Source organism: Doryrhamphus excisus, chromosome 13 (genome assembly GCF_030265055.1).
Source record: "Doryrhamphus excisus isolate RoL2022-K1 chromosome 13, RoL_Dexc_1.0, whole genome shotgun sequence".
NCBI classification, from domain to species: domain Eukaryota; kingdom Metazoa; phylum Chordata; class Actinopteri; order Syngnathiformes; family Syngnathidae; genus Doryrhamphus; species Doryrhamphus excisus.
The window spans coordinates 2025510-2050965 of record NC_080478.1 but is presented as its reverse complement, the minus strand read 5'-3'; the positions used below and the strand labels follow the sequence as shown (position 1 = coordinate 2050965).

The following is a 25456-nucleotide window of genomic DNA, read 5'->3' as shown; positions in this document are numbered from 1 at the left end:
AGAGTGCATTTCCCCTTTCCATGAGTCTTCTTGAAATTTACACAAAAATGAAACCAACTTCCCTGAGATGGACCAAAACATCCTGATGTGTAGTATCATATTCGGAGGTGGAAAAAACATATTTATATTTATATTGATTTATATTTTGAGAGCATTCCAAGAATCCAACGGTACTGATTTGGTGGAACAAACAAAGGAAGAGGTTGTGTCGTGAAATGTCGAAGCACTTGAAGGTCTTGGTCTCTATTTTAGCGCTGAGTTCCTTTAGGAGTAAATATGTGAAGTAAGCAGTAAACTATTTAAAGTGAGCACTTTTAGGAAGTTATGGAACGCTGGAGGGAAGCAGCAGGCCTCTCGCAGATGATGGAGGTGAAATTTCTTCACTGTGAACTTCCTGACGGAGTCCTCTGGAAACATTCCACGTGTTGTTGTTCTAGTCCCAGAAGGAAACGTCAAATTGTTAGCATCCTGGCGATGCTAATTTTCTAACTTAGCATCAAATGCTAGCCCGTTTGAGGTCACAATGCTCGCTCCCGTAGGAGAATATGGAGCTGACAGACGTTTACACGGAGCTCAAAACCGGTGTGGTTCTGATCCGGCTGCTTGAGCTCATCGCCACGGCGACGCTGCCGCCGCCCAGCCGCCGTAAGCTGAGGGTCCACTTCCTGGAGAACAACAGCATCGCCATCAACTTCCTGAAGACTAAGGTGACTTCCTGTTGTGACCGCTGTCACTGAGGACAAAGCGTGTAGTGCCACCGTGTGGTAGCTTTTATTACTACTGCGTCTTTTTACGATATTTTTGTTAGATTCGAGTGGATTTGATTGGTCCCGAGAACGTGGTGGACGGGGACCGCACGCTGATCCTGGGTCTGCTCTGGATCATCATCCTCAGGTTTCAGATCGGATGCATCAACCTGGACGAGGTCCCCAAACACCAACCGACAACCGTTCTTTCCTTTCCTCCTCTTCTTGGCTCACCTCCTTTTCTTCCCGTAGTTGGGGGGCGGAGCCAGCAGCATCCAACGCTCAGCAAAGGAGGCCCTGCTGATCTGGTGTCAGCGGAAGACATCAGGTTACGCTAACGTTGATGTCAAGGACTTCACTTCCAGCTGGAAAGACGGACTGGCCTTCAACGCCCTCATCCACGCCCACAGGTCACACACACACGCACACACACACACACACACACACATAGTAACATGATTGCCCCATCCACCCTCCCAGGCCCGACCTGTTTGATTACAACCGTCTCCATGATGCCCGGGGTAACCTGCACCACGCCTTCAGCGTGGCCGAGCGAGCGCTAGGCATCATGCAGCTCCTGGAGGTGGATGACATCGTGGCGCACCCGGACGAGAAGTCCATCATGACCTACGTGTCTCTGTACTACCACTACTTCTCCAAGGTCAAGCAGGAGCAGACCGTCCAGAAGAGGCTCGCTAAGGTCGGAACGTGTCATCAAAGACACACTTTTAATCTAACAATTAGGATTATTTAGATTAGCTTAATCTGGACTGTTTAGTCCGGTGGATGTTAATGGACCGGTTGGCTTTTTCTGTGATTTTCTGCCGTCTAGCGGTAAAAGAGAGAACTACACCCTCTTTGCAATACTGACCTCTCGTGGCCGTTGTGTTTGATCACTGTGACGTCATGTAATCCAGTTGTTAGTGTGGATTAAAGCGGGATTACACGGGCAGGTAGAAGTGCAGCACACAGAAGAAGAACCAGTGAGGACATGAGTCTTTTTGGTCGCGTTTCTATAGCAACCATCTCCTTGTGGGCGGGGCTTAGACATTAAGTTGATGAGGTGGTTAACAGAGGATGGCTCGTGATGTCAGCACCAGTGAGGTGAAAACCTGGGGGGGCGGGGTGGCAGGTATGTCGGTGGGGGGCAGCCTCAGTGGATTGTGGGTAAAGAGGAAGTACAGAAGAGAGTGTTCCACATGGAACCTCCACAAGGTGTGTGTGTGTGTGTGCTCATTTTGTGGACATCTGAGCTTTAAGAATGGAACATCTCTTTAGATGGTGGGCTTGCTGATGGAGCTGGACGCCATGAAGGTCCACTATGAGAAGATGGTGTCTGATCTCCTGCAGTGGATCCAGATGATGGTAAGAAGACAATATCTCCGTAAGCAATGAGAGTCCTTGAGCTTTCGGGTGCCTTCAGGTGCTGCGCCTAAACAACAGAACCTTTCCAAACTCAGTGAGGGAGCTGCAGGTGCTCATGGCAGCATTCAAGACCTACAGGATGCTGGAGAAACCTCCTAAGTATCAGGTGAGATGATGAACTTGATGTGTGGGGGGGAAAAAAACGACCCCTGAGAGTCTTTGTTTGCTCCTCAGGAACGTGGGGCCATCGAAGCCCACTTGTTCAGTCTGAAGACTCAACTGGCCGCCAACAACCAAAGAGCCTACACGCCCCCAGAAGGTACGCCAAAACCATCTGACGTAACCATGTTCTTCTGACAACCTCAGGCAGAAGTACTGTTTGTCTTTATTGTTTTCATTATGCTGTACCTCGTGGTGAGCACTAGGTGGCAGTGTTGGTGTGTTTTGTGGATTGATACATTAGTATGCTTATTCCTCCAGAAAATATTGTAAATATTACGAGCTGTGTACAGTCGCGGGGGAGCTGGAGCCTATCCCAGCTGTCTTCTTGGGGCGAGAGGCTTGGTACACCCTGGACTGGTGGCCAGCCAATCCCAGGGCACATATAGACAAACAACCATTCACACTCACATTCATACCTATGGACAATTTGGAGTGGCTAATTAACCTAGCATGTTTTTGGAATGTGGGAGGAAACCGGAGTACCCGGAGAAAACCCACGCATGCAAACTCCACAGAGAGATGGCCGAGGGTGGAATCAAACTCGGGTCTCCTAGCTGTGAGACCTGCATGCTAACCACTAGTACCCCACCGTGCAACCCCAAATAATTTCATTCATTCATTCATTTTCTACCGCCTTTTCCTCACGAGGGTTGCGAGGGTGCTGGAGCCTATCCCAGCTGTCTTCAGGCGAGAGGCGGGGTCCACCCTGGACTGGTGGCCAGCCAATCACAGGGCACATATAGACAAACAACCATTCACACTCACATTCATACCATTCATACAATTTGGAGTGGCTAATTAACGTAGCATGTTTTTGGAATGTGGGAGGAAACCGGAGTACCCGGAGAAAACCCACGCACGCACGGGGAGAACATGCAAACTCCACACAGAGATGGCCGAGGGTGGAATTGAACTCGGGCCTCCTCACTGTGAGGTCTGCGTGCGTACCACTCGTCCACCGTGCAGCCCATATTTATTATATGTAATATTATTTAGATCCATTCATTCATTTTCTATGCTGCTTATCCTCACTAGTGTTGCGGTTATGCTGGAGCCTATCCCAGCTGTCTGTGGACGGTAGGCGGGGATACACCCAATCTCTAGCCAATCCCAGGGCACATATAGACAAACAACCATTCACACTCACATTCATACCTATGGACAATTTGGAGTGGCTAATTAACCTAGCATGTTTTTGGAATGTGGGAGGAAACCGGAGTACCCGGAGAAAACCCACGCATGCACGGGGAGAACATGCAAACTCCACACAGAGATGGCAGAGGGTGGAATCGAACTCCGGTCTCTTAGCTGTGAGGCCTGTGTGCTAACCACTCGCATCCGTGCAGCCCCAAATAAATTCATATTGCATTTTATTCCTTATCCATGGCGATATGATATTTATATCATATTAAAAGTCACCAGCCAATGCTAATGCTAACGCTAGCTGCTAGCCCTGTGCCATATGGACATTAGCAGGGGTACAAAGCTAAGCTAACACTGCGTGATGCTTTGTGAAGGTAAAACCCTCAGTGACATTGAGAGAGCTTGGAGTCTTTTGGAGAAAGCAGAACATGAGCGAGAACAAGCCCTGCAGGAGGCCCTCCTACGTCTGGAGAACCTGGAGCAACTTGCCCAAAAGTTCGAGAGAAAGGTAATCAAATAAAAGAAATTCCGATAAAGGCTCCGCTTTGGAGTCCAGCAAGTTCAAGTAGGCCGCATCTCCTCAGGCCGCTCTGAGGGAAGGCTATCTGGAGGACACGTTGCGCCTGATCCGCAGGCAGGACTTCAGAGGTCTGAGCACGTTGGAGGAGGCCCAGGCGGCCAGGAGGCGTCTGGAGGCGCTCGCCACCGATGCTCAGGCCAGAGAGCCTCGTTTCTCCGCTCTACGAAACATGGCGGACACCATCAGGAGGGAAAATTACCACAGCAAGGAACGCATCATCAGGAGGTGCAGACGCTCCCTTGGAGACACAAATTTCCATGCATGTTAAACCAACACTGTTTAACAGGGAGGAGAACATCAGTGGACGATGGAAGGAGCTGCTGCAGCAGCTGCAGGAGCAGAGGGGGCTGCTGGGAAATGTAGTGTCCACTCTCAGCATCCTGAGAGACATCCACATCGTCTCCCAAGAGCTGAAAGATCTACACGTATGTGCTCCACACACGTCTTTTAGCATGAACTTAGTATGAACTTCATGGTTTGTGCAGACCCAGGCCACCTCCTCCGAGCTGGGTAGGCAGCTGACCGAGGTGGAGGCGCTCCTCCAGCAGCACGACCTCCTGCAAGCTCAAATCTCCGCACACGGCGACACGATCGGCGTCATCAGCAGCGCTGCCCTCAAAGTACCCGCTTCTTCATCTGAGACGTTGGGGGGGTCCTGGCGGAGGGGGGGGGTCCGGTGAGATGCTCACTGATTGATTCTTTCAGGGAAAGTCCAGAGATGACCAGCAGATCCAGAGCAGAGTGAGAGCTCTGGACACGCAATATAAATCTTTGATCTCACACAGCAGCAGCAGGTGCTTTTTCATTCACAAACTTTCTTACTTCCTGTTTGGGATGATCTACTTTCCTACTTCCTGTCTATGCTTGACCTGTGTGGGATGCTCTATCTCCCGCGCTGATTCCCGACTCCCAGGAGAATCCAGCTGGAGTCTCAGCTCAGACTCTTTGAGTTCTTCCATGACTGCGAGGAGATGGAGGCGTGGCTTTACGAGCGCTGGCTGCAGCTGCAGGCGGCGTCGCTGGGCCGAGACCTGAACCACGTGCAGTTGGCCCAACACAAGCACAAGGTGCACGTCTAAGCCCCCCCCCCCCCCACACACAATGTATGATCCAATAAGCTGACACTTCCTGATTCACTGCAGGCGCTGGAGGTGGATCTCCAAGCCCAGGAGTCCGTGTATCAAGGTCTTCTGAGTCGAGGTCCTGATCTGACCAACAAGCAGAATTCATCAAACCAGCGGACCATCCAAAAGTGGGTGAGAACCTTGAAGAAACTCTGGACTCACCTGAGTGCCGAGACCATCGCACGCCACCAGAGACTACAAGCGGCCGCCGCCATTAAACAGGTCAGCACTCGAGACGCCAATCACGGAACCAGCGACTGAAGCGTCCATGTTGAGCGCTTCCGTTTGTGGGTTCAGTACTTCGCAGACGTGGAAGAGGCGAACTCCTGGCTGAGTGACAAGAAGCCGCTTTTGACCAGTGAGGACCACGGAAAGGATGAGTCCAGCTCGGCGGCGTTGCTACAGCGCCACCTACGCTTGGACAAAGAAATGGCGTCCTACGGCGTGGAAATGAAGCGACTGTCAGAGCACGCGAGGAACGCAGCACAGCTGACGGCGTTCACGGTGAGTTCTATGGAGTGAGTACCGTGACATGTGCAGACCCTCTCAGATGTTTTGATGATCTTTGTAGGCAGAACCTCAGACGGGTCACATGATCCAATACAGCGATTCATCTGATGATGAAGATGGTCCAAATGTCATCAAAAGTGGTTCTGTTAGCGAGGGAATCAAGGCCAAGGTCCGCTTCAGATACAGTCGAGGTACCTCAGCCGGACACGGTCCACCATCTTCACAGAACTAGTCCAGTTCTAAGTGTTCTCTGGTTCTTGTTCTTCCAGGTGAGTTTCCATTGGATCGCAATGAGACAGTGACCATCATCAGAACCGACCCGGATGACGACAGAGTCTGGGTCAGAGATGCTCGAGGACACCAGCAGCCGGTCCCCAAGACCTACCTGACTATGCTGCCAGTACTGGTCCGATCAGACGCAGAAGAATGTTCAGCAGAACTTCATAAACTTAACATTCTTCTTTCTTTAGGCTCCTCCCACCTCGCCAGCCCCCGCCAAAGGCATCACAGACAACCAGAGCAGGAATCTGAGCCGTCCAAGGCGAAGCCGCTCCATGCGCCGCGGCACATCTGAGATCCAAACAACATGGCTGCCGGACCCTCAGTACCAGAAAGACACTGTGGAGCAGACGCAGGCCCGGCTGGACCAGGACTACAAGACTCTGTGCCATCTGGTCCAGGTGAGCAAGGCAGCACCGCAGATCCTTTTTACTTCTCATTTGTGCTTTCAGTCCAAGTTGAAGGTTCTGGAGGAGGCGTTGCTCCTGCATCGCTTCTACAACAGCTGCCAGGAGTTTGAGTCCTGGATGGAGGACAAGGAGAACGTGCTCAACACCTTCCACACGCACGCTGCCCACATGGACGTTCTGCAGGCCAAATACGAGGTCAGCGCTTCAGCTCTACGTGAACTTTTATAGCACCTTCACACACCTTCGTCATCACAATAGTTACCATAAGAACTTTCCAGAACTTTGTGACGGAGCTGATGAGTGGGCGTGGCCAGCTGGATGAAATCAACAAAATGTCGCAGCAGTTGGTCAAGAGCCGACATAGCAAACACAGAGAAGTCCAAGTCCGCCAGGCCAGCATTTCCAGCAGGTACCACTTAGACGTGCTAGACTGGAGGAGGACTAGACTAAATTGATGGAGGACCAGACTAGATGATTAAACTAGACCGGAGGAGGACTAGACTAAATTGATGGAGGACCAGACTAGATGATTAAACTACACTGGAGGAGGACTAGACTAAATTGATGGAGGACCAGACTAGATGATTAAACTAGACTGGAGGAGGACTAGACTAAATTGATGGAGGACCAGACTAGATGATTTATCTAAACTGGAGGAGGACTAGACTAAATTGATGGAGGACCAGACTAGATGATTAAACTAGACCGGAGGAGGACTAGACTAAATTGATGGAGGACCAGACTAGATGATTAAACTAGACTGGAGGAGGACTAGACTAAATTGATGGAGGACCAGACCAGATGATTAAACTAGACTGGAGGAGGACTAGACTAAATTGATGGAGGACCAGACTAGATGATTCATCTAGACCGGAGGAGGACTAGACTAAATTGATGGAGGACCAGACTAGATGATTAAACTAGACTGGAGGAGAACTAGACTAAATTGATGGAGGACCAGACCAGATGATTGATTTAGACTGGAGGAGGACTAGACTAAATTGATGGAGGACCAGACCAGATGATTAAACTAGACCGGAGGAGGACTAGACTAAATTGATGGAGGACCAGACTAGATGATTAAACTAGACTGGAGGAGGACTAGACTAAATTGATGGAGGACCAGACTAGATGATTAAACTAGACTGGAGGAGGACTAGACTAAATTGATGGAGGACCAGACCAGATGATTAAACTAGACCGGAGGAGGACTAGACTAAATTGATGGAGGACCAGACTAGATGATTAAACTACACTGGAGGAGGACTAGACTAAATTGATGGAGGACCAGACTAGATGATTAAACTAGACCGGAGGAGGACTAGACTAAATTGATGGAGGACCAGACTAGATGATTAAACTAGACTGGAGGAGGACTAGACTAAATTGATGGAGGACCAGACCAGATGATTAAACTAGACTGGAGGAGAACTAGACTAAATTGATGGAGGACCAGACTAGATGATTAAACTAGACCGGAGGAGGACTAGACTAGATGATTAAACGAGGCATTGAGCATGCACGTGACCTCAGGTGGGATCGGATCCAGCGTCGGAAGGACGAGAAGGCGCGTGAGTTGCTGAGCACAGCCGACGTGCACTCCTTCCTCCAGAGCTGCCAGGAGGCCAGGATGCAGCTGCAGGCCCAGCTGGAGCAGCTGGACGGCGCCAACGTACATGTGGGCGGCGGCTTGTTCATGCTGAGGGCCGACCAGCAGAACCAGGCCGATGTGGTCCGAGACATCAAGACGCTGGAGGGCAAGATTGCGTACCTGAAGGGCGTGGCCAAGATGTAAGAGTCAGATCGAGTCTGAGGATTCCTGATGGTGGGCTAACCATGTGGCGTTTATTGGCACTTCCTGTATGACAGGAAGCAGGACTGCAGTCCAGCGGAGAGCGCGGCCATCATGGAGGAGGTGCGAGGTCTGGAGACGCTCCTCAAGCAGGTGAGTCAGAGTTCACGAGACCCCCGGAGAAACCTCCTGATGTTGGCTTGTCTTCAGTTGAAGAGTCAGGCTGCCAACCGCCAGCGCCTCCTGGAGGAGGCCTTGAGGCTGCACCGCTTCCAGCAGGAGGCCAAGGAGTTGCGGCGCTGGACCATCGCCATCCAGGACCGCCTCCTGCAGGAGGAGGTGGTGACTGACGTGGCCTCGGCCATCGCCCTGCTGGAGGAGCACCAGGAGCTCCTGCTGGAGATGGAGGAGCAGAAGAGGAGGTACAATGTGGTCATGTTGGGTTTGGTTCATGCGTGGTTCTAGACCTAGATCTATAGATCTAGACCTATCTATAGATTTAGACCTTCAGATCTAGACCAATAGATCTAGACTTATCTATCGATCTAGACCAATTGATCTAGACCTTCTATAGATCTGGTTCATGCGTGCTTCTAGACCTATCTATAGATCTAGACTTATCTATAGATCTAGACGTATAGATCTAGACCAATAGATCTAGACCTATCTGTAGATCGAGACCTATCTATAGATTTAGACCTATCTATAGATTTAGACCTATAGATCTAGACTAACAGAGCTAGACCTCTACAGATCTAGACCTATCTATTGAACTAGACCTATAGATCTAGACCTATAGATCTAGACCTATCTATTGATTTAGACCTATAGATCTAGATCAATAGATCTAGACCTATCTATAGATCTAGACCTATCTATAAATTTAGACCTATAGATCTAGACCAATAGATCTAGACCTCTACAGATCTAGACCTATCTATTGATGTAGACCTATAGATATAGACCTATAGATCTAGATCAATAGATCTAGATCAATAGATCTAGACCTATCTATAGATCTAGACCAATAGATCTAGACCAATAGATCTAGACCTATCTATAGATCTAGACCTATAGATCTAGACCAATAGATCTAGACCTATCTATAGATCTAAACCTATAGATCTAGACTTATCTATAGATTTAGACCTATAGATCTAGATCAATAGATCTAGACCTTTCTATAGATCTAGACCTATCTATTGATCTAGACCTATAGATCTAGACCTAGCTATTGATCTAGACCTATAGATCTAGACCTATCTATAGATTTAGACCTATAGATCTAGACCAATAGATCTAGACCTCTACAGATCTAGACCTATCTATAGATTTAGACCTATAGATCTAGACCTATCTATAGATTTAGACCTATAGATTTAGACCTATAGATCTAGACCAATAGATCTAGACCTCTACAGATCTAGACCTATCTATTGATCTAGACCTATAGATCTAGACCTAGCTATTGATCTAGACCTATAGATCTAGACCTATCTATAGATTTAGACCTATAGATCTAGACCAATAGATCTAGACCTCTACAGATCTAGACCTATCTATAGATTTAGACCTATAGATCTAGACCAATAGATCTAGACCTTTCTATAGATCTAGACCTATAGATCTAGACCTATCTATAGATCTAGACCCATAGATCTAGATCTATAGATCTAGACCAATAGATCTAGACCTATAGATCTAGACCAGTATCCATCCATCCCTTCCTGTTGTCTCAGACTGAAGGAGACGGAGACGTTAGGCGAGTCTCTCCAGCGGTCGTCAGACAGAACATCTACCGTGGTCAACATCCGACAAGTCATTGAGGAGCTGAAAGCTGATTGGTCCAAGTTGGAGCACCTATGCATGAACAGGAAGCAGCGCTTGGACCAGCAGATGGACTTGCAGAGACTGAACCAGGAGGGAGACCGGATCGAGACCGCTCTGTCTGGACACGAAACCCGACTCAGGGTGAAAGACGTCGGGGTGAGGATGTCACTTGGGGTGGGTTTTGTCGTCGCACAAGTGGGCGCTAACAACGTGGACTGCGGTGGTCCCAGGATTCCGTGGATGCAGTGGACAGTCTGCTGGCTCGGCAGGAAGAGCTGGAGGTTCTCCTGAAGGCTCTGGACCAACGTGTGGATCATTTCTCCAAGCGCAGCGAGGAGCTCGTCGGCCAGCAACATTATGCCACTAAACAGTGAGGCTCCGTGAGGTGTGTGCACGTGCACGTGCACTGTGTGACGGTGTCTTGTGTGTGTGTGTGTGTGTGTGTCAGCATCCAGCAGAGGAGCAGAAACATCCAGAAGATCAACAAGGACTTGAAGGAGAGCAGCAGCGAGAGGCGACGTCTGCTGCTGGCCTCCAAGAAATATCAGGTCATGAAACCAAAACCACCTTTCTTGACGTGTAGGTTCATGCCAAGATCTCAAAGTGACACGTGTTTGATTCCTCGTGCAGGAGTTCCACAGGGATGCAGACGAGTTGTTGTTGTGGATGGAGGAGAAGTTCAAGGTGGCAGAAGATGAGTCGTACCGCGAGCCCACCAACATCCTGTACAAACTGAAGAGACATGAGGCAGCCGAGCGTGAGATGCAGGCCCACCAGGTGTGGCTGGAGAGAGTGGTCCAGGTAAAGAAGTCACTGGTGTCGCTGGTTTGAGGCCGGCCAGCAGAGGGCACCGTAACCTGTGTGTGTGTGTGTGTGTGTGTGTGCGCAGCTGGGGCGTGAGGACCACGACAACAACGTGAGTATCAGCAGGAAGTCCTCTCAACTCAGCAGCCGTTGGAAGCGTCTCCAGGATAAGATGGCCGACCGCGGCGACAAGCTGAGGCAGGCGGGGCAACAGGAGCAGCTGATGGAGCTTCTGAAGGTGCCAGACGACAAATCAAAACGTCTGACCTTTAATGACGTTGCCACGTGTCCTGCAGGACGCCAAGGTGAAGATCGAGTCTATTCAGTGGATGCTCAACAACGGTGCCAAAGGTCACGACCTCCGTTCCAGCCGCCAGCTACTCAAGGTGACGTGACCCCAGCCCAAACGGCGTGTGCATGTGTTGCAGCAACGGCCATGTTTGTGCTTGAAGGAGCATCAGCAGCTCGAGCAGGACGCCAAGCAGCTGGCGGAGAAGATCAACGCCATTGTGGGCAGGGCCAAACATCTGGCATCCAACCACTTTGACTCATACCGCATCCTGCAGGAGACCGACGCCTACCTGAGCCTGTCAGTGTCAATCATAAGTGGATGATTTACAATGTCAAGAACTCAAGGCGGTCATCGTTGTTATTGATGCAGGTTCAAGTCCCTTCAGAAGCCTCTGGACCGGCGCCGGGCTCAGCTGGAGGCTTTGGTACTTCTCTTTGAGTTTTATCATGACGTGGATCTGGAGCTCAACTGGATCTCTGAACATGTGCCCGCCGGCGGCTCTACGGGATACGATAAGTCTTTGGCGGGCGCCGTCAGCCTCATGCACAAACACAAGGTGTGGCTCCGCCCCCTTCAGTCGCTAATGATGTTTCACACCAGGTCACTGAAGACGTGTTCGCTTCTGTAGGAGTTGCAGGCTGAGGTGAACGCCCACTCGAAGCACCTCAACCATGTCCTAAAGAAGGGGCGGGGCCTGGCCAAGTCTAGCCAATCACATGCTGAGGAAGTCCTTAAAAGGTGCGCCGATAATCATTCATTCATTTTCTACCGCTTATCCTCATGAGGATCACGGGGTGCTGGAGCCTATCCCAACTGTCTTGGGGCGAGAGGCGGGGTCCACCCTGGACTGGTGGCCAGCCAATCACAGGGCACATATAGACAAACAACCATTCACACTCACATTCATACCTATGGACAATTTGGAGTCGCTAATTAACCTAGCATGTTTTTGGAATGTGGGAGGAAACCGGAGTACCCGGAGAAAACCCACGCCCAGAGTGGAATTGAACCCTGGTCTCCTAGCTGTGAGGTCTGCGCGCTAACCACTCGACCACCGTGCAGCCCACTGATAATTATATACATAGAAATGAATGAGTGAAGCTCCTCTCCAATGTTTTGCTGTCACCGCAGGTGCAGAGGCCTGAGCGAAGAGTGGGCGGAGCTTGAGGAAGCGTGCAGCAGAAGAGCAGCCCACCTGAGCAAAGCCATCACCAGAGAGCAGGTGAGGAAGAGGTTCTCGTCGGGTGAGCGGCATCTCTATGAGAACATCTCTATATGACACAGCTGCTGTTGGACTGTTCTGAGCTGGAGGCCCGTCTCATGGAGGCTTTGGACCTGGTCAGCTTGGAGGACTTTGGCAAAGACCAGCTGGCCACGCAGAGTTTCATCAGCAAGCAGCAGGTTGGAACATCTCCCCCAGTGTAAACACGTTCAGCAACCTATAACGCTCCTGCATCTTCAGGTTCTGCAGGCCCAGCTGGAGGTTCTACAGGTAGAAGTGGACCAATTAGAAGACCAGGTTGACCAGGCGGTTCAGAACTGGAATCTGGAGGAGTTGAGCAGACCTTTGAGTCGCCTGTGTAGTGTCAACCAGCAGCTGCAGCATCAGGCCAAGCTCAGGTTAGCACCAGCGAGCGTCTGATGCGTCGCCTTTTCGCTCGTGATGACACCAACAAACGCTCCTGCGGCAGAGGTCAAAGGTTAAGAGAAGTTCTGCACCTGCACGAGTTCAGACGGGAGGCGTCTGAGTTGGAGGAGTGGCTGCACCAGCAGAGGCAGACGGCGGAGTCTCAGGACGTGGGCAGCGACTACCAGCACGTTCAGGTGACGCCATCTTTGCCACAACGTTTTGGCCCTTGACATCATGGTGACGCCATCTTTACCACAACGTTTTGGCCCTGACATCATGGTGACGCTGTAATGATTTTGCAGCTGCTCTGCAGAAGATTCCAAGCGTTCCTCAAACAGCTTGAGGTGGCCGAGGAGCGACTGCACGCGTGCAGCGACCTCGCCACTCGACTCATCGCCAGCAAACACCCGCAGAGCGCCGCTGTGAAGGAGGCATTGCAGGAGCTCAGGTATGCTCACCTCCTTTGGTCCTTTACCTTCTCTCACACACGTACTGTCCTCATCCAAGTGCATGCTGGGAGGACCTGAGGGGCGTGGCCAAGGAGCGTCAGAGCCAGCTGCAGAAAGCGGAGGAATGTCATCACTTGTACCAAGACCTGAGTGACGCTTTGACGCTCATCCAGGTACGCTGCTGAGCTTCTTAAAGGGCCAGTACGCACAGGAAGCAGGACTTCCTGGTGATGCTGGATTGTGGGCGTGTTTGCGTAGGAACGGAAAAAGAGCATCCCAGATGACATGGCGAAGGACTGGCGAGGAGCGATGTTGCAGCTCAGGAAACACGAGGCTCTCCTCCATGAATTAGCCACCACTGAGCAACAGGTAGATGTTTGATTTCATTTGACGTGTTCTCCTCAAAATGTATGAATGATCTGCTTCCAGCTTCAGGAGCAGCTGGACGCTGTGGACAGCATCCTGGACCTCTGCTCACCGCAGCTGAAGCTGCGCTTACAGGAAGTGCAACACCAAGTGGTTGAGCAGTGGGAGGAGCTACGTTTCCACACCGAACAGAGGGAGGTGGAGCTAAAGCTAGCATGTCAGAGATACTTGTTTCTCAACACGGTGAGAAGGAGCACGATGATGAGGATCACTTGTTGATGAAGATGGCAACCATGTGACCGCTGGCCCTCCAGACGCAGGACTATCTGCTGTGGAGCAGTCAGGTGATCGTGTCCATGGCCGCTGAAGAGAGCATCAGCGACGTGGTGATGGCGGACCTCCAGCTATCTCAGCACCAGCAGCTGTGGGCAGAGATGGAAGCTCGGCAGGAGGTGTACCAGCAGGCCATGGACATGGGGGAGGAGATACAGCAGCAGGACAGAAGCAACAGGAAGGAGGTGAGGGAGGATTTGATGCAGATGCAGACTCACTGTGAAGGTCCCTGCTGGCTCTCCCTGCAGGTCCTGGAGAAGATGGACGCCTTACAGGCCGAACGAGAGAAGCTGGAGGAGCAGTGGAACCAAAAACAAGCTTGGTTGGAGAACGTCCACTTGGAGCAGATCTTCTACAGAGATGTCAGCAGCATGGACAAGACGTGCGGCTCACAGGAGGTAGAGAGAACTTTCAAGACCAGCAAAGATTCTTTGTGGTCCAACTTTGCTTCACCTCCTCAGGTCCTGCTGAAGAATAGCACTCTGGGTGACACGGTGGACGAGACAGAAGGTCTGATGAAACATCATGAAGCTTTTGAGAAGCTGCTCACTTCGCAGGAGGACAAGGTTGGACCCGACGTGTTGGTGATGTCATTTGTGAAAAGTATAACCTTTGACCTCGCTCAGCTGGCGTCGCTGAAGGACCTGGCTGGTCGACTGAAGAAGCTCAGCAGAGAGAAAAGTGGTCGTGTCCAAAGCAGACTGAAAGCCCTCCTCCAGCGACGTGAAAGGATCAAAGAGCTGTCCGTCCAACGGAGGGAGGAGCTTCATCTGTCCTGGCTGCTCTGCATCTTCAACAGAGATGTTGCTGAGGTAACGGGAACGCCGAGGAGACTCCACAGGGAGGTGGTTTCTTCATTCTTGTTCCGGTCTTCCAGGCGGAGGCGTGGGTGAGCGAGCGCATGCTCAAACTGTCCGACGACGGAAAAGCCGACCTCAGCAAGCTGCAGATCAAGATGAAGCTCCTGCAGAAGCATCAGGTGTTCGAAGCCGAGATCCTGGCGCACGGTGAGGTCATCAGCGGGATACGGCAGGTGAGACCACCTCATGTCAGATGATGGAGGTGAGGGAAGATCTGATTCATCTGGTGTTCCACCAGGCTGGCGAAAAACTGGTCTCCCTTCGCCATCCGAGGTCCAAGGAAGTCAGGAGGAGCACCCAAGCTCTGGAGCGCCACTGGGAGGAGCTGAAGACGGCCGTGGCCACGAGAGGGAAGCTTCTGGAAGACAGCAGAAATTTCCTGGAGTTCCTGCAAAAGGTGGAAGAGGTGGAGGCCTGGATCCGACAGAAGGTGGGAGACCTTCTGTGGGTGGAAGTGGGTTGGTGTGATGTTAGCGCCTTATGAGCCCGTCGTGTCCACCAGGAAGTGATGGTCAACGTGGGAGATGTTGGGAAGGACTACGAACATGGACTTGAGCTTTTGAAGAAACTCGGCGAGTTCCGAGGAAAAGGAGGCGGGGTGAGGAAGGAAGATCTTGAAGATCAGGATAATGTTGATGATGATGGAGGGCTTGATCGATGTTCGATCCCCAGGGTGTGACAGTAGATGATGCCCACATCACTGCCATCGACCGGCTTGCGGCCCGACTGGAGAAGAGACAGAGCGCTACGGAGCTTCACACCGTCAGACAGAGGAGACACCAACTGAACGACAGGTAGCACTCACCTGTGTGTACCAGCCGGCTGTCACTCAAACACCACATGTCCCGCCCATCTTCCCCCTCAGGTGGACAAAGTTCCATGTGGACCTCAACACATACAAGAGGAAGCTGGAGGAGGCGCTGGTGGTCCATGCGCTCATCAGAGAGCTGGAGGAGGTCCGAGACCGAGCCAACGAGAAGGTCTGATGCCAACCTGGTCAACCAAGTTGTGTCACCAACAGTGACATTATTTCTTCATGTCACTGTTGGCCACCATCCTTCCAGATGATGCCTCTGCTCGACCAGGACTGTGGTGTGGACGTGGAGAGCGTGGAGAACCTGATCAGGCGACACGAAGAGACGGAGAGAGAGACCAAGGTCATCGAGGAGCGATCAAAGGTGACAGGGGCGGCGACATGTCACTGTAATGAAATGGATATAGTCGTCCTAACATGGTGAGAAGAAGATCTAAATGTCTTCTCCTTCCAGGTTCTGGATAAAGATGTCCACCATCACTTGAAGCTTCGGTCTGTGATGAGCAAGAAGCTGGAGGACAAACAGGAGGAGCTTCATAAGGCTCTATCAGCGCTGAACAAGGAGTTGAACCACAGGTGAGATGAGGTCCAGGGTCTGGACCGTAGCAGGGTCTACTGAATGCTCTACTTTTAGGAAGAAGAAGCTTCAGGAGGCTCATCAGCTTCAGCTCTTTAAGGCGAACCAGCGCCTCCTGCTGGACTGGACCCTCAAACAAAGCAGTGAGCTTTCTGAGAAAGATCTCCCCAAGACCAGAGCAGAGGCTGACCGCCTCATTGTGGAGCACCAGGACCAGAAGGTAAGGAAAGTCCAAGTCCTTCTGGTTAGCAACATTTATGATTGATTTTACCGAACTGGACTTTTTACGCAGACGGAGATCGACACTCGGACCGAGCGTGTCAAATCTGTCCGAGACTTTGGACTCAGTCTGATCCAGTCTGGCCACAGCTGCAAGGCAGAGATTCAGAAGGCTCTGAACCAGTTGGGAGATGCCAAAGATGGACTGGACCGAGCCTGGCGGGACCACAGCACAAGGCTGGAGCAGGCGCGCTCGCTGCAGGTCAGACTCAAGTGCAACAAATCAAACGTCCTCTGGATCAGTAGTAGAGTTCTTGGTCCGACTTGGTCTTTGCAGGTCTTCCTCGCCTCTGTGGAGCAATGTGAGAGTTGGATCGGTAACAAGGAAGCTGTTCTGGCCAATCAGGATTTTGGGGTACCTCCTAACCACACCTTCGTGCTGCTGCCTTCAAGGTCATTATGGAAAGGTCTGCTATCTTTGTAGAACTCGGTGGCCGAGGTGGAGACCCTGCAGAGGAAGCATGTTCAGTTTGAAGAGACCCTGGATGCCCAGCTGGACCAGGTGGACCAAGTGGAGAAACTGGCACAGAAGATGATCCAGCAGAAACACTTTGATTCTGACAACATCAGAGCAAAGTCCGACGCCCTCGTTGCTAGGTAACACTGAAGTTGACATCAAGTTGTCCGTCAGGCGCCGCTCACACCTGTCCGTCTGGCTCGTAGGCGGAGTCAGCTGCAGCAGCAGACCAGCTCTCGTCACGAAGATCTGCGACGGTCACTGCAGCTGCAGCACTTCCTGTCTAACAGCTACCAGGTGGCTACTCCATGCTACTGGACCAGACTTGACTTAACCAGACTTGACCAGACTCTAATGGACTTTACCGGTCTTCATCAGGACTCTAATGGACTCTATTGAACTTGCCCATACTGTAATGTGTGTGTTATGTGAGTGGTTAGCGTGCAGGCCTCACAGCTAGGAGACCAGGGTTCAATTCCACCCTCAGCCAATGAACATTATTCCAACAGTAAAATATGGTGGTGGTAGTGTGATGGTCTGGGACTGTTTTGCTGCATCAGGACCTGGAAGACTCACTGTGATAAATGAAACCATGAATTATTGTTAATATGCAAATATGGGCTGCATGGCGGTCGAGTGGTTAGCGCACAGACCTCACATCTAGAAGACCAGGGTTCAATTCCACCATCGGCCATCTCCGTGTGGAGTTTGCATGTTCTCCCCGTGCGTGCGTGGTTTTTTTTTCCGGGTACTCCGGTTTCCTCCCACATTCCAAAAACATGCTAGGTTAATTAGCCACTCCAAATTGTCCATAGGTATGAATGTGAGTGTGAATGGTTGTTTGTCTATATGTACCCCGCCTCTTGCCCCAACAAGACAGCTGGGATAGGCTCCACCCCCCCCCCCCCACGACCCTCGTGAGGATAAGCGGTAGAAAATGAATGAATGAATGAATTTGAAATATTGAACACAATTAATAATTTGGGATGCACGGTGGATGAGTGGTTAGCGCACAGGCCTCACAGCTAGGAAACTCGAGTTCAATTCCACCCCGGCCAAAAGAGGTAGAAAATCGTACTTCGGTACGAGCTACATTATTAAAAAAAAAAAAACACAAACAAAAAAAAAACCTTAGACTGTATTATGGAAAGCAGGAAGTGAACAAATGTAAAAGTTACTGATTGATGGAGGGGTAGGATTTAATAAGCTTTGCTTCTTCCTACTCCTCTTTTGGACATGTGGAACTGGGAACTGATTATGGGATGCATTCAATTGTAATCCGATGCATGTTCAAATGAAATTAAACCATTAGCATTAGCATTAGCATTATCATTATCATTATCATTAGCATTAGCATTAGCATTAGCATTAGCATTAGCATTAGCATTAGCATTAGCATTGCCATTACCATTACCATTACCATTACCATTACCATTACCATTACCATAATTTGCCAAAGTAATCCCAGGTCTGTGGATCCAGACTAAGACTAGACTGCGGTCTATGACTGTGGTCCACCATGTGTGTTTCCCAGGTGTGCGTGTGGTTGAACGAGCGTCAGGTTGTGGCATCGGACGAGAGCTGGAGAGAAGCCAGCAACCTTCAGGCCAAAGTGTTGAAACATCAAAGTTTGGAAGCTGAGATCCTGGCTAACCGCTACCGGGTGGACGCTCTCGCCAAGGTGTGCACGCTGTGGCACGGTTACAACGAGAGGACGTGTGTGTTGACGACGCGTCTGCCTGCAGGAAGCTGACAAGCTGCTATCTGATGGTGGAACCGTCGTGGCCAAGGTGCAACCTCGTCTCAAGGAGCTGACGGAGGGCTGGGCCGCTCTGATGAGGAGCTGTGAGGAGAAGAAGAACCGTCTGCAGGAGGCCTATCAGGTACTTAAGCATATTTTATGAAGATCTTCAAAACATCTGCACCACAAACCAAATTGCTCCTTCTCAGGCGCTGCAGTTCCAGCGCTCCCTGGATGACATGGAGGAGTGGGTGGAGTCAGTAGAAAGGGGTGTGGCCAGTGATGACTGTGGGAATGACCTGCCTTCAGTCAACACACTTTTGAAGACTCTACAGAGTCTGGAGGACGAGGTGGACGGACTGCGAGATAGACTTCAGGTGTTGTGGTGCTCACCATGTAGAACTTCGACATAAATTACATAAATAATAAATCAACTCTATCTCCAGAGTTTGTTGGAGATGGTGGAGAACTTCCACTCTGAGGGGAACTTCCGAGCAGAGGAGCTCCATAACCGAGTGTCCAACATCATCCACAGGTGGGACACATCTCTAACCTCCTTTGTCTTCATGGACTTGTTGGACACGTTGTGTGGCCTCATGCAGGTACAACAGCCTGTCGCAGCCCCTGCAGAGTCGCAGGGACACCCTAGAAGCCTGGCAGGTCCTGTTCCAGTTCACCAGAGACCAGGAGGAGGAACTGGACTGGCTCAGACAACGACTGGCCTCCATCTCATCCACAGACTGCGGAGGCTCTCTGAGCAGCTCCCAGCAACTCCTTCACAAGCACCAGGTGAGAAGGTCAACGGTCCCGAACATGGATTGGTGTCCATCTTCACAGCAGACAACGTCTTCCAGGTGGTGATGCAAGAGCTTTCCAGCCGCGCCCCATTGATCCAAGCGGTTGTGGAGGCGGGGCACAGCTTGGTGAGGAACCTTGTTGGTCTTATGGATCCACATGAGGACCATGTCCTTCACATCTTTGCTCATGCGTTGCCCACAGGTCAGAGGTCGTCACTTTGCCTCACATGACATTCAGGAGCAACTGGACGAGCTCAATCGTGTCCACGAGGAGGTGAAGATGGAGACGGAAATGAAGGAGAGGCTCCTCCAAGGGGCGCTCAGCATCCACGCCTTCCTTGCAGAGGTGACGTCCACAAAGCCAGCGAGAAAAGACCCAAGGTTCCTGACGTGTTCTCCTCGACTTATCACCGCTCTCTGTGTCCAGCTGTGCGAGCTGCAGCTGTGGCTGGAAGAGCAGCAGGAGATGCTGGAGTCTAACGACTGTGGGCGGAGCCAGGAGGCCGCAGAGGCGCTGCTCAGGAGGCTGGACCCTGTGGACGTGGAGCTGGACAACCACAGGAGGACTTTGGACCGCCTGCAGGACAGAGGAGACTCCCTGCAACAGCTTGGACATCCCAACAGGTCGGCCACATGTCTTCTCCTCACGTCATAACATCCTAATGTTCTAACATCGCAACTTCCTGTCCCGTCAGTCACATGGTCAGCGAGTCTCTGTCGTCTGTGTCTGACCTCTTCGACACAATTGGACGACTTTGTGTGTCCCGGCGCGGCGCTCTGGAGGACCAGGTGCGTCTCTTCGTGTTTGACAGAGAGGCCAAAGAACTCCAAACATGGCTGACCTCCAGGAAGGCGCTGGTGGACTTAGAGGACTGTGGACAAGACCTGGAGGACGTGGAGGTCCACATACCGTTTGGATCATCACAACTAAAGAGACGTTGGTGGTCGTCTGTGTTTCTATTTGGCCTCATGTTTTTTTCAGGTTCTTCAGAAGAAGCTGGAGGTTCTGGTGTCAGAAGTCCGTGGTCTAGGTCGCAGTCGCTTGACCTCGGTGCAGCAGCTCGGTCGAGGACTACAACAGGACACTCAGGCCCGCAGGAGGACTGAGACCCTTAGTCGGCTGTGGGACGACCTTGATGATGCCATCAGAACCAGAGAGCAGGTACCTTCTTGTACCTTCTTGGAGACAACAGAGCACAGCACTGATGAACGACGTCACATTTACACAGAACTTACAGTCAGCCAGAGACATTCACCAGTTTCATCACGACGTGGATGAGCTGAAGAGCTGGATGGCCGAGAAGGAGGCCGTGCTGGACTCGGACGAGCAGGACCAGGACCTGCACGGCGTCCACACACGCCTGCAGCAACACGAGGCACTTGAGGTTAAACGAGGCTACAGATGCTAACCTTGTAGTTTATCAAGCACCCGCTTCATGCTAATGAAGCTGCTAATGCTAAAGCATGCTAATGATCATGCTACTGATCATGTTATCTAAGGCAGCCTTCATGCTAACATGTTAACATGGATAATGTTATCCAAGGCAGCCTTCATGCTAACATGTTAACATGGATAATGTTGTCTAAGGTAGCCTTCATGCTATCATGTTAACATGGATAATGTTGTGTAAGGCCATTAGCATGCTAACATGTTAACATGGATAATGTTGTCTAAGGCCATTAGCATGCTAACATGTTAACATGGATAATGTTGTCTAAGGCAGCCTTCATGCTAACATGTTAACATGGATAATGTTGTCCAAGGCAGCCTTCATGCTAACATGCTAACATGGATAATGTTGTCTAAGGCCATTAGCATGCTAACATGTTAACATGGATAATGTTGTCTAAGGCCATTAGCATGCTAACATGTTAACATAGATAATGTTGTCCAAGGCAGCCTTCATGCTAACATGTTAACATGGATAATGTTGTCTAAGGCCATTAGCGTGCTAACATGTTAACATGGATAATGTTGTCCAAGGCAGCCTTCATGCTAACATGTTAACATGGATAATGTTGTCTAAGGCCATTAGCGTGCTAACATGTTAACATGGATAATGTTGTCCAAGGCAGCCTTCATGCTAACATGTTAACATGGATAATGTTGTCTAAGGCCATTAGCGTGCTAACATGTTAACATGGATAATGTTGTCTAAGGCAGCCTTCATGCTAATATGTTAACATGGACATTGTTACATAATACACACTTCATGCTAACATGTTAACATGGATAATGTTGTCCAAGGCAGCCTTCATGCTAACATGTTAATATGGATAATGTTATCCAAGGCAGCCTTCATGCTAACATGTTAACATGGATAATGTTGTCTAAGGCAGCCTTCATGCTAACATGTTAACATGGATAATGTTGTCCAAGGCAGCCTTCATGCTAACATGTTAACATGGATAATGTTGTCTAAGGCCATTAGCATGCTAACATGTTAACATGGATAATGTTGTCTAAGGCCATTATCATGCTAACATGTTAACATGGATAATGTTGTCTAAGGCCATTAGCATGCTAACATGTTAACATGGATAATGTTGTCTAAGGCCATTAGCATGCTAACATGTTAACATGGATAATGTTGTCCAAGGCAGCCTTCATGCTAACATGTTAACATGGAAAATGTTGTCTAAGGCCATTAGCATGCTAACATGTTAACATGGATAATGTTGTCTAAGGCCATTAGCATGCTAACATGCTAACATGGATAATGTTGTCTAAGGTCATTAGCATGCTAACATGTTAACATGGATAATGTTGTCTAAGGCCATTAGCATGCTAACATGTTAACATGGATAATGTTGTCTAAGGCCATTAGCATGCTAACATGTTAACATGGATAATGTTGTCTAAGGCCATTAGCATGCTAACATGTTAACATGGATAATGTTGTCTAAGGCCATTAGCATGCTAACATGTTAACATGGATAATGTTGTCTAAGGCCATTAACATGCTAACATGTTAACATGGATAATGTTGTGTAAGGCCATTAGCATGCTAACATGTTAACATGGATAATGTTGTCTAAGACCATTAGCATGCTAATGTTTGTTGTTTCTAAATCAAGATGGAGCAGGAGTGACGGTTCCAATGATACTTGGTGTCCTTGCGCTGTCCTTCAGAGAGACCTGCTGCTGATTTCCGCCGAGGTGACCCGGACCAGAGAGGAGAGCCGGACACTGAGCACTCGTCATCCTCAGGCCCGAGTGGCCGTGACTCGCAGGCTTGATGACCTGCAGTCCTACTGGACCTCCATCCAGGACAAGGCCAGCCGGCGCCACGCTATGCTGGGTCAGGTGGAGGAGGTCCAGAAGTACTTATCCGTCTGGACCGAGCTCATGTAGGTCTTCTTTGTGGTAGAACATTCCACATCAACTAAATGTTCCTCCTAGAAGCTGATGAGGTGTGCATTGTCAGGACGTGGCTGCGGGAGATGTTGGTGCTGGTGAAGGGGGAGGGACAGGCTGGGGAGGGAAGTGACCTGGAGGAGTTAATTAAAAGACACGAGGAGTACAAGGTCCAGATGGAGAGACTGGTCATCAGGTGCCAGGAGGTGAAAAGTGATGGTTGGCGTCTCCTGAAAGACAGAAGCTTCATGTCCAAAGAGGTCAGCATCAGCACCAGCTTTGTTGTCCTTTTGCTATCACATCTTCTCACACAACCCGCGGCTCCTCTCCTCTAGGTGGAAGGGCGTGTCCGTGAGCTGGAGGAGCTGGAGCATCATGTGGAGGAGACCTGGAAGGAGACCCGTCAGCTGTATGAGGAGATGCTGGAGGTGGAGCTTTTGCAGAAGGAGTTGCAGCAAGCTGAGCGTTGGCTCAGTTCCTACGAGGAGATGCTGACGGATCACCACTACGGGGTGAGTCGTCAAACATGGTGACCACCCTCTCTTTCTTAAGGTCTTCCCATGTTCCTCTAGGATTCACTGTCAGATGTTGTGGATCTCCTGAAGAGGCAGGAGGACATGGAGGCCATGATCCAGGCCCAGAGTGAGCGCTTTGACGCCCTCAACAAGAAGACCACCCAGGTTAGTTCTTCACATCAAGTGTTGAGGAGCAATCACACTGATCAATGTCTACTTGAGACTTCCCCATATCTCCATCCATTGTTCTTCAGAGAGAGAGGAGGCTCGCTCTCCAAGGAAAGCAGGAGAAGGAGCCCCTCGAGAAAAGACCACCTACCAGAGTTTCATCCCTCCGTAAGGCATCAGATCTTAAAAGTCCATACAGCGACCCAAAGACCCGTGAAGAACGCTGGACCAGACACCTCCCAGAACGCTCCAGCAGCAGGAGATCTCACACGGAGATGGAGGAGGACTACTGCAGTTATGTTGGATCGCCAGGAAGAAGCAGAGCAGCAAACACGGCTGCCAAAACCTCCACCGTGTCACCTCCTGGACCGCTTGGCTCCAGCTCCCCTAAAGTCAAACCTCCTTTGCCTCCAAAGCCCACCTTGTCTCCTCCTCCAAACCAGCAGGTGGAGCCCCATCCACCAATCACAGACCAACACCTGGACCACACGCAAGCAACCAGCGTCCAACTTCCTGACCTGCTGGGTTCTGCCGCCAAGGTAGATCCTGCATCACGTAACCTTCCATCAGCAGGGGCGGAGCTTCCTCAGTCAGATGACGACCAAGAAGAAGAAAAAGAAGAAGATCTAGAAGAAGAAAGGGAGTCCACGACTAAGGTCAGATGAGCCGACACAGACACGGAGATGTGTGATGTTTGTTGACATCTACCGTTTCCTAGGCAACACGCACACTGGAAGGAACGCTGGAGATCAAGCTGAAGCGGGGAGGAAGCAAGGTAAGAAGCTTTCATCTATGATTGGTTGCCCTGCCTCTCAGCAGCTGACTCCCACTGCAGGGTCAGGACCACTGGGAGGAGATCTTTGCTGTCGTGGAGGGAAACACGCTGTGCTTGTTCAAGGATGAAGCGGCAGCCGCTCAGGTAATGAAGAAGAAGAAGAAGAAGCTGGCTGAAGATGTGAGCGTGTGTCGTTGCTCCACAGGGAACCTCTAGGTGGCCTCCTGTTAGCTTGTTGGGGGCTGTGTGCAGGGAGGACCCTCACGTGAGGATCAAGGAGAACACCTTCAAAGTCATGTGAGTCCACCACAGCCTCCACGCGACACAAGACGCAGTCATGATGTTTGTGTGTGTGTTTGTGCGAACATCAGACTGGATGATGGCGCTCAGTATTTGTTTGCGGCGTCCACACGTGATCTTCAGCAGCTTTGGTTGAAGGTACTGCAGGGTCTCGCTGGTCCCGGCGGCGCTGACTCGGATGATTCGGGGCGTGCTGAACACGAGATACAATCATCCACGGAGAGGCAGCCCCCACCCAAACCCCCCCACACGTTCTACAGCGAGCATCGCTATCCAGAGGGTGGGGAGGCCCTCAGTAAAGGTGCCAAGTCCAAACACATTTAGCAGGCTAGGCTAGCATGCTAGTATGTTTGTTTTCCATCCAACTACAGACACAACTCTCCGGCGCCGCGACCCGCCTCCTTCAGAGCCCCCTTCCCGTGACACCCACAACCCCCCCGCACCGCTACTGGTCCCGGACGACAATGTGAGCAAAACCAGGATGAGAGTCTTCCGCAAGTTCTTTGCCAAGAAGTAAACACAACAAGAAACAACATGGCTGCCTTCATGTTGGCACTCTGCTGGCAGCTTAGGATATCCCAGTCAAGCTGTCAATCATCTCACACACGCCAATCAAACAAGTTAGCCATCTCATTAAATTCACCGTTAAAGCTAATCAGCTAATCAGCAATAACGTGATTACATCATTGTCATGACGTCATGTCTCTGTCAGCCTTTGGAGACGTGAACAGCCAAATGGCCTTCCAATGATAGGAGATGATTATCGTTGTCATTCACTTTTTCACCACAAGATGTCACCATTAGGCCGCTGCAGGACTAAATATGCTCAATAGCGTTCACTCTTCATGACGTCACAAGTAACAAAACGTGTTTGAATGTTGAATAAATAATCATTAAATGTGTTAATTGTTAAAACACGATCATTTTTATTTGGTGTCTT

The 25456-nt window shown here is 50.5% G+C and overlaps 1 protein-coding gene across 2 annotated transcripts; it reads left to right on the top strand.

Annotated features, from left to right (window-relative positions):
• The first annotated feature begins 1342 nt into the window (after nucleotides 1-1342).
• Nucleotides 1343-25336, top strand: LOC131140717 (spectrin beta chain, non-erythrocytic 5-like). 2 transcript variants are annotated; one of them, XM_058091385.1, is made up of 74 exons: nucleotides 1888-1961; nucleotides 2025-2111; nucleotides 2170-2277; nucleotides 2346-2430; nucleotides 3851-3984; nucleotides 4061-4281; nucleotides 4343-4481; nucleotides 4542-4676; nucleotides 4762-4850; nucleotides 4970-5123; nucleotides 5199-5402; nucleotides 5478-5684; nucleotides 5752-5881; nucleotides 5960-6096; nucleotides 6161-6370; nucleotides 6422-6574; nucleotides 6658-6788; nucleotides 7913-8170; nucleotides 8249-8324; nucleotides 8382-8593; nucleotides 9911-10157; nucleotides 10232-10371; nucleotides 10450-10549; nucleotides 10632-10802; nucleotides 10891-11043; nucleotides 11102-11191; nucleotides 11258-11394; nucleotides 11467-11653; nucleotides 11726-11835; nucleotides 12229-12319; nucleotides 12382-12498; nucleotides 12560-12717; nucleotides 12789-12921; nucleotides 13030-13175; nucleotides 13235-13349; nucleotides 13435-13545; nucleotides 13606-13785; nucleotides 13857-14060; nucleotides 14124-14273; nucleotides 14337-14441; nucleotides 14502-14687; nucleotides 14753-14908; nucleotides 14974-15165; nucleotides 15238-15333; nucleotides 15408-15529; nucleotides 15601-15715; nucleotides 15800-15913; nucleotides 16004-16125; nucleotides 16184-16346; nucleotides 16419-16607; nucleotides 16683-16760; nucleotides 16830-17002; nucleotides 17069-17159; nucleotides 18397-18543; nucleotides 18608-18745; nucleotides 18813-18980; nucleotides 19050-19138; nucleotides 19206-19392; nucleotides 19458-19526; nucleotides 19603-19746; nucleotides 19828-20024; nucleotides 20096-20300; nucleotides 20383-20562; nucleotides 20630-20785; nucleotides 22534-22751; nucleotides 22829-23018; nucleotides 23094-23270; nucleotides 23331-23438; nucleotides 23528-24097; nucleotides 24160-24216; nucleotides 24277-24360; nucleotides 24422-24513; nucleotides 24588-24817; nucleotides 24888-25336. In XM_058091385.1, the coding sequence occupies exons 2-74, from the start codon at nucleotides 2025-2027 to the stop codon at nucleotides 25031-25033; spliced, it is 11064 nt and encodes a 3687-aa protein (XP_057947368.1). In that variant the 5' UTR covers nucleotides 1888-1961; the 3' UTR covers nucleotides 25034-25336. The 2 variants fall into 2 exon arrangements, 1 of the variants encoding a protein (XP_057947368.1); XR_009132449.1 differs by lacking the exons at nucleotides 1888-1961; nucleotides 24422-24513; nucleotides 24588-24817; nucleotides 24888-25336 and adding an exon at nucleotides 1343-1446 and having other exon boundaries at nucleotides 23528-24216; nucleotides 24277-24343.
• Nucleotides 25337-25456: the final 120 nt, after the last annotated feature.